Source organism: Manacus vitellinus, unplaced genomic scaffold, assembly GCF_001715985.3.
Source record: "Manacus vitellinus isolate BGI_N305 unplaced genomic scaffold, ASM171598v3 scaffold_5_pilon, whole genome shotgun sequence".
In the NCBI taxonomy this organism is placed as follows: domain Eukaryota; kingdom Metazoa; phylum Chordata; class Aves; order Passeriformes; family Pipridae; genus Manacus; species Manacus vitellinus.
Window position 1 is genome coordinate 16585628 of NW_021940682.1, and position 8390 is coordinate 16594017.

General features: G+C 50.1%; 1 protein-coding gene across 1 annotated transcript; it reads left to right on the plus strand.

Moving 5' to 3' along the window:
* The first annotated feature begins 404 nt into the window (after positions 1-404).
* Positions 405-8171, plus strand: MGAT3 (mannosyl (beta-1,4-)-glycoprotein beta-1,4-N-acetylglucosaminyltransferase). Its single transcript, XM_018080639.2, has 2 exons — positions 405-421; positions 1499-8171. The coding sequence occupies exon 2, from the start codon at positions 1500-1502 to the stop codon at positions 3006-3008; it is 1509 nt and encodes a 502-aa protein (XP_017936128.1). The 5' UTR covers positions 405-421; position 1499; the 3' UTR covers positions 3009-8171.
* The last annotated feature ends 219 nt before the right edge of the window (positions 8172-8390 follow it).

The following is an 8390-nucleotide window of genomic DNA, read 5'->3' on the forward strand; positions in this document are numbered from 1 at the left end:
TGCTCCCACAACCTGCCCATGTGCCAGCCTTGAGGAGCCCTTAGGCAGGGGAGCAGCCTGTGGGGCTGGGGGTGTGGGGCAGCTCCCCTGTGGCTCCTAGAAGCAGGGACTACCTCCTATGAAGGCATTGCTGGCACCATTATGTGCCATGTGGAAGCTTTATAGGTGTGGTGTCTCTCGGGAACTTTGGCCCTAGAAAGGGAGACTGCTGGGGGCAGAGAGCCACCATAGGGAGGAGCATGTTGTGGAGGGAGCAAAGTGGTACATGTTGTGTGCATGGGGATCTCTGCCTCTGCCTGTCACTGCAGGGAGGGTTTCGTGCTCCAGTGAGCAAAGGACAGCCTGTGGATTGCAAAGGGCTCTTGGATGATCTTGCCATGCCTAGCTTCACCCCAACTTTCCTTTCCCTAAACAGCATATGGTGAGCACCTTTTCTCCTTTTTCCTTGGTGGAGCATTGTGTGAGATTAGATTTTTTTAATCTTATTTTTTTTTATTTTTGTCCTTTTTCTGGATTGTAGTCTTCAATCACTTCTCTGCCTGACAGCAGCTGTGTTCCTTGCCTGGGCTGGAGGTGGGGAGGTAGTGTAAGGAAGGATGAAGGCAATATTTTGTGGCGTTTGGAGGGAAGGATTCTGCACTGCTGGCTTCTTCCTGGCCTGACACAAATCCATCATGATGGTACAGTAGTACCAGCAAAGACAGTGAGGTGTTTATTTTAGTCACCTTGAATTCAGATGCAAAAAACCCTCAGCATTTGGTGCACAGAAAATGAAAGGCAAAGGGCAACATTTGGAGATATAGAGGACTTGAGAAGGATGGTAGAAGAGTTAATGTGAGAGGATCTTAAACTTTTATTTTTGTTTTCCAATTCCCCATGTGAACTTGGGTAGCATTTCCTAGGAACAAGGGTGGGTTTTTAGGGCGTGTGTTGAGCAAACGCTGAGAAAATCTGGGGAGCGTAGGCTGCCTCTGGCAGTCTGACTTAATGGTCTTGGTCCTTTAGAACTGCCTCTCTCATACTGGTCATGTTTCAACCATGCCCCCCCACACACACACTCTCACCCTTCCTCCTCTCTCTCCATTTTCCCCCAACCCTCTGGTGATGCACAGTCTGAGGAGGTCTATGTTCATTTTGTTTCTGTCATTGAATAGGGGACAAATCTGCCAAGTGCAGTGAGTTCATTGGATCATGAATTCCCGTTACTCTGCATTTCCTGTCTTTCTACCCCATTGCCAGTGCCTTTCTTGTCTCAGTGGATTTATGAGACTGTGACTGATCTAGCAGAGGTTCAGCTTGGTGTAATATAGCTGAGGCAGAAGACCCACTGAAGATGGCAGGGGGTGGGGGGAGTAGTTCCTGGATTCAAGTATCTGAAGATGCATGCTGAATTTGGACCAGCTTTCTGCCATCCCCAACCTGTTTTTCTAACGATGGTAAACTTTTTGCACTTCAGTAACTATTGAATGTGACTTTCCTTTTCATGGCTCTTCCACAGGATGAAGATGAGACGCCATAAGCTCTTTCTGACTCTCTGCATGGCTGGTCTCTGCCTCATCTCCTTCTTGCACTTCCTCAAGGCCCTTTCCTATGTCACCTTCCCCAGGGAGCTGGCTTCGCTTAGTCCCAATCTCGTCTCCAGCTTCTTCTGGAACAATGCCCCTGTCACACCTCAGGTCAGCCCTGAGCCAGGGGGTGCAGAGTTCCTCCGCACACCCTTGTACTCTCACTCCCCCTTGCTCCAGCCCCTCCCTCCCAGCAGAGCCAGCGAAGAGCTGCACAAAGTTGAGTTCGTGCTGCCAGAAGACACAACAGAATACTTTGTCCGTACCAAAGCTGGTGGCATTTGCTTTAAACCAGGCACCAAGGTGTTGGAGAAACCACCCGTGGGAGGTCGGCTGGAGGAGCGAGCGGATGGCGCGGCCTCGGGGCGGCCGGTTCGCAAGCCACTGAGCACCAGCGGGGCCAAGCGGCGCAAGTGGGTGGAGTGTGTGTGCTTGCCGGGCTGGCACGGCCCCAGCTGCGGCGTCCCCACTGTGGTCCAGTACTCCAACCTGCCCACCAAGGACCGCCTCGTGCCTCGGGAGATCCCCCGGCGGGTCATCAACGCTATCAACGTCAACCACGAGTTTGACCTGCTGGACGTCCGCTTCCACGAGCTGGGTGACGTGGTGGATGCTTTCGTGGTGTGCGAGTCAAACTTCACAGCCTATGGAGAGCCACGGCCCCTCAAGTTCCGCGAGATGCTCCTCAACGGCTCCTTTGACTACATCCGCCACAAGGTGCTCTATGTCTTTCTGGACCACTTTCCCCCCGGCGGCCGCCAGGACGGCTGGATTGCTGACGACTACCTACGTACCTTTCTCACCCGGGATGGCGTCTCTCGCCTCCACAACCTGCGCCCGGATGACGTCTTCATCATTGATGATGCTGATGAGATCCCGGCCCGTGATGGCGTGCTCTTCCTCAAGCTCTATGACGGCTGGACAGAGCCCTTCGCCTTTCACATGCGCAAGTCACTCTATGGCTTCTTCTGGAAGCAGCCAGGCACCTTGGAGGTGGTCTCAGGCTGCACCATGGGGATGCTCCAGGCTGTCTATGCTACTGACGGGATACGATTGCGACGCCGTGAGTACTACACCATGCCTGGTTTTCGGCAGTATGAGAACAGCACAGGACATATCCTGGTGCAGTGGTCGCTGGGCAGCCCCCTCCACTTTGCTGGCTGGCACTGCTCCTGGTGTTTCACCCCTGAGGGGATCTACTTCAAACTGGTGTCAGCCCAGAATGGGGACTTCCCCCGCTGGGGTGACTATGAGGATAAACGAGACCTCAATTATATCCGGGAGCTGATCCGGACTGGTGGCTGGTTTGATGGTACTACGCAGGAGTATCCCCCTGCTGACCCCAAGGAGCAGATGTACGCTCCCAAGTACCTGCTGAAGAACTACCAGCGGTTCCGCTACTTGTTGGAGAACCCCTACCAAAAAGCAGAGGGTGCTGGGTGAGGCCACGAGACTCAGGCTCATGTGGGAATTCAGAACTTCACAATAAAGGGAAAGAGTCAGGTGTTTTCGTCTGTTCCTTTTCTTTCTTTTGTTTCCTTTGTTTACGGGCAGGGTGTGCCATTTCTCTGGGGTCTCTGCCCTCCCTCCCTCCTTCTTCTTTTTCCCTTCATCCTTCAGCCTGGGAACCTGAATTCCTCAGTCACATGGGCAGGAGGAGGAGAGATGTTGGAGACCTACTCTGACAGTAGCATAAAGACTTTATTGCATCCTCCAAATCTCTCCTGCTGCCTGGAGAGAATCTCTGCAGCCAGCTGGCAGATTTTCCTCCGGGAGAGGCTGGGAGGGTACCGTGGGGAGAGTGGGCAACTGTTCCCATCCACCCTCATCCTTCATGGGTTGGAGCAAGCACAGATGCAAGCCTGGGCTATTCAGTGAGCATGTGAGTCAGCAGACACAAACTGATGCAAGTGGCCATGTCTGATGTGTGTCACTAGCATTTTTTGGATGAGTGAATGTGCAGAAACATCTCAGAATGCTTTTTTTTTTGTTTTGTTTTGTTGTATACCTCTATATTCAGAGAGTATTTTGGGGAAGGGAAATCCTTTGCTTCTAAGGTGTCCTCCCCAAAATGCATCCCCCTCTACAGGTTTAATGCATCTGGGCTGTATGTTGTCCCAGCGCTCTACCAGTCCCGGAGCAGGCAGATGGGAAGCAGAGGAGAAAGCCGGCCTTTGTTTGCTTTTTTCCACTCATTTTCTGCCCCTGCCCCCATGACACTGCACTGGCTTGTCCCACAGAAGCCAAAGTGTTTTTCCCTGCAGTATGTGCTTCAGTTGGGGCTGGGATAAGCTGCAGGGCACTCAACCAGATGGTGAGAGTGTGTGTTTGTAAGTGCATGGTTTCCTATGTGCATGAGTGCTAACATGCATGGGTTTGATGTGCACGTGGGCGTTCGTTACCAGTACTGGGGGGGAAGGGGGCGTAGTTGGGCTTGGCTGTGTGTGCTTTCAGGAAACAGTGGGATCCAGAAGCTGCAAACTCAGTCTTGGCATGGATGACTTCTTGAGGAAGTCATACAAGAGGACCAGGGATAGCATTGGCTCTGCATAGCAGTACTGTACATGTCGGACTGTTGCATACCTCTCTGGCTGCCTCTGCAATCCCACAGGCAGTGCCTGCTGCAGAGTTGCTGCTTACACTTGCTGGCTATTCCTTCTTACCATGGGGTAGTAAAAGGGAGAAGATGAAGGGCAAACTTCTGAGTTTGTTGCGGGGGAAACAGAGCTGGTCAAGGCACGGGATCCATCTGTCTGCTCTTAGGGTGTGAGTGAGCTCGTGAAGAAACAGGCCGTGGGCAGATTCTCATGGGGCCAAGAGACTGTTTTGGGACTACCATGCAATCCAGAGAGTGTGTGCAGCCCACATATCCAGCCTGGACCATGCAGAGGGGAGGGGATCTAGGAGGACGCTAGTTGCAGCTCTGGGCTGGTGTCTGCTCAGTTTGCCAGGGATGGGTAGTGAGGATCTGGCCTGTTGTATTGGATTGATTCAGTTCATTGAAGAGGCAGATTCATGTCTCCACCCTTCCTTAGCAGATGGCTTGACAGGGTGCCCAGACCCTGGGCCGTAGCAGGTAGAGGGTGAAAAACATGATGAACTTGCTCTCAGTCTTGCAGTGGAAAGACTGACTCATGTTCCAAGCAGAGATCATATGGAGGAGGAGAAAGAGGAAAACGTTGGCATAAAGAAGTGGCCCTTTTGGCCAGCTGTTCTAAAGCAGGGTTTCCTTTGCCCTTAACTCCACCAGGGCTCTGCGTTCTTGTGTTGTCCAGCATGTGCCACCTTTGTGCTTCATTCTTATCCACGGCTCTCTCTTTCCCTCCTAATCCCTCTCTAGAGAAGGGAAAAATGTCAGCAAAAGTAACTTGGTTGCCTAATAAGGCTGAGACTGGAACAGAGTAAAGATGAACGTCTTTTTCTGATCAAATTGAGGTGCAGTTCATCTTAGCTCCTTTCATGTCTTGTGTGCCATAATGCCTGCTTATAAGAACTGAAGGAACCTCTTTTCTTGTTATTGGGGTTTTTTTGTCTTTTTAAATCACCATTCTCACTTTTGTTGTGTCTTCCCCTCAGGCAGAAAGCCCCCTTGGGAACTGGGTGGAGTGAGAAGCTTTGCTAGGCAGAATGCTCTTCTCCCACAATGAAGTTGTGGCTCTTCTAAGTCCAGACTTGTTGATGCAGCAGGAGGGACTCTTGTCATAGTCACGGGGTCCTGGTGCCAAGCAACTGTGTGGAGGTCTTGGGTGCAGAAAGACTGTAGAGAAGTGGGGACCCAGCTGAGAAAGAAGGAGCCTGTGTTGAGCAAGATGAAAGCTGTACCACTGAAGCTGTAGTACAAGGGGAATGTGCTTTCCCTGGGGACAGCAGGAGGAGAGCAGGTGTGTTAGCTCATAGGATTCAGCAGCTGAAAAGTATAGCAGGAAGAAGCTATTTCTCATTTTTACTCATAGGAGGGAGCCTGAGTTCTGCTCTTGGACCTTTGGCATTGCCTTGTCTTAGCGATTGTAACACAAGGCCAATGCCAGGCTTTGCTGGAGACAGAAGAGAAAGACAAGTCAGTCTTTGCATGGGTGCTTTGGCATCACTGGAGCCCTGTGAAGCAGGGGCTGAAGTGCCTGTGTGCTGGGACTGCACCTCATTATCTTCCATAGTGGGGGCAGCTTCTCATCTAATACCAGCCCTTCTCATGCATGGCCGTCCTCAGGGATTTTTAGTGCACTGCAAATCATGTTTTCAGTGTTGAGGTATGGCCCTTGTCTCTTGGGAGTTTCAGATAAGTCTACAGCTGCAGTATCTGCAACTCCTATTCCTGAAGTACAGCCTGTTGTCTTCTCCATTATTTGCTCCATCATTCTCCTCTTCTTCCTCTGATTTGTCTTTCCCTTTTGCCCCTTTAGGCTGGAGGAGAAGGTCCTACTGGAATAGCAATGCTCAGGTTCTTCTGTAGGACTCTGGCCCTGTCTGCCTTCTGGACTTACTCACTTCCTTACTCTAAGGAAATTAAATTTAAACCAGACTTCTCTGTGGTGGAAGGAAGGGGCTTTACAGATGAAATGCATTCTTTTTTGTTTCTCTTTCTCAAGAATTGTTTAAACATTTTTTTGATATAAGGCCAAACTAGTCAATGTTTCTGTCTAATTTGTCTGGCTAGCCCTGTGTTTATTATCCTTAGGGAGCTAGAATGCTTGTCATTAAAAATCTTCCTTTTTGTCCCTGGAGGAACAGACACCAGCAAGCTGACTTTTGCACAGTAATTTTCCAAGGTAGTGGCTTGCCCTCTGTTCAGCCTTGCCTGTGCTGCTGTACTAGGACCTCTGCAACCAGTGCATGGAGGGGACAGCCACCCCCCAGACAACCACCACAAGAGGGAACCCAAAAGCATGTGGGTGTATGAGGCGGGAGAAAGGCGAAGCAAGAGGCAGGTTTCTGTTAGATCTTCATTTCCCAGTGCTGAACTCTGAGTATTGAGACTCCTTCATCTTATCTGAACCAGGTACTGAGGCTTGAGAAGGACCAATAACCCTGTCCTGCCTCTGGGCTGGATAAAACCAGAGCCTGACGTCTGTGGGTTGTTGCAGCCATAAACAGTGAAACCTGCTGTCTCTCTGGGAGCAAACTCTCTGGTGGAAGGAGGGAATGCATCGCCAGCCTTTCCTGCAGCCCTCTTCAGCCTTGTGCTTTTTCTTTCCCTAGATGTTTCTACCTTCAAATTGGTGCAAAGGAAGGCCAGGTAGTAGGTGAAGTAGTGAGTGGCACACCCAAGCCTTGCATTTCTTTCTGCCTGCCTATCTTCTGTTGCCTGTCTTAGTGCTTCCCACCTGAAAAAGGAATTGCGTGCCCATGCATGGCTTTAGTCGGAGAACCCATCTTCCTCCTCTGCCCTGAGTGAAGGGAAGGACCTGCAGCAGTTGAGTTTGCTAAAGCAGGGGGAGTAGGGCAGGTTAGACATCTTTGCCCCTTTGTGTGTGAGACAGAAAAGAAAGGGTGATTTTGTGCCTGTGTGGTTGGTATGAAGGATGACACGCTCAAGCCCACTCTTGCTGTTGCTTTCTCTGATCCCTGTATCCTGCTAAGGTGTTTGCTGTTGTGCTGCTCAGGCCAGCCTGTTCTTTGTGTCTCTGTGACAGGTAAACAAGGAAACTTTGTGTCCTCCAGGTAACGTGAGTTGTGATGGAGGGAGGGTATTTATCCCCCTCCGCTCACCTTGGTGTGTCCTTGTGGGCTGTTAGTGTCTCTTCCCCTCTTCAGTATCCCCCAGGCTCTCTCCCTGTCTCCCAGCTCCTGCCAGCAATCTCCATGGCTGCTATGCCTCTGCACTGTGAAGACACGTGTCCAGGGTCACTCCTGGTGCGATTAGTGAACACTGGTGGTGAAGAGGAAGGGATGACTAGTCCTGGCTTCATTGGTCTCTAACCTTGGCGAGAAAGGAGGGAAATGAGTGGGAAAATGGACCCTGTATCCCTCCATTATTGTGTTCTCCCTACCCTCCCCAAACCCCTCCTTTCTGATATCTGAGACATTGGACAAACTCACGTTATGGAAAGAGAAGGAAGAGAAGGGGAGCTGGAGAGTAAGGGGGTAACAGGAGGGGCTCAGATTCCAATACCAAGAAAGAAGAGCCATTTCTAATGCAATACACTGTAATTTTAAAGCTTTGGGGACTATATACATTGGATTAAGAAGGGATCTGAAATGCTCTGAGACTCTTAAGAATTCGAACCACTGGTTTTTCCTTCCTGTGGGGATAATGATGCAGTGTCATCCTGGAGGTGGTCTAGCAGCACTTCTGAGCCTGGGATCGACCTGGACCTACTGGTGGTGTTGCCCCTGGAGTGGCTCCAGAACACCCTGCTTTGGAAAAAGAATGTGTGGACTTGCCAAAAAAAACAAAAAGAAAAGAAAAAATAAGAGCATCTGCAAATCTCCTTTCCACTCTGTAATTTATAAACAGCAAGTAATAATGAACTTTTTGTAAGGATAAATCAAATGTACATTCTGAAATCATTTTCTCTGTAAATGGTTGGATTTCATTTCACCCTTAAAGGGATGCTTAAAAGGAGGAGATAATAATAAAAATAAAAAAATTTACAAAGTATGAAAGGATGTGTGTGACACCTTTTATTTCTGATTGCCTCGTGGAGGGACTGTTGGAAAATGGAGTGAGGGAGCCTCCCAATCTTAGTGGAACACTGTTCCCAAGAAGGGAGATTAAGGGGGAGCCCAGCTGGTTTGGAGACTGATTGCTGATTTTGTGGGCCCAGGTCAGACCTAATCTTCTGCATGTTAAGTCAATATAAACATGTAAAGGCATAAGAGTGGGGA

Coding starts and splice junctions, on each gene's coding strand:
- MGAT3 (XM_018080639.2), top strand. CDS start 1,500: ATGAAGATGAGACGCCATAAGCTCTTTCTGACTCTCTGCATGGCTGGT.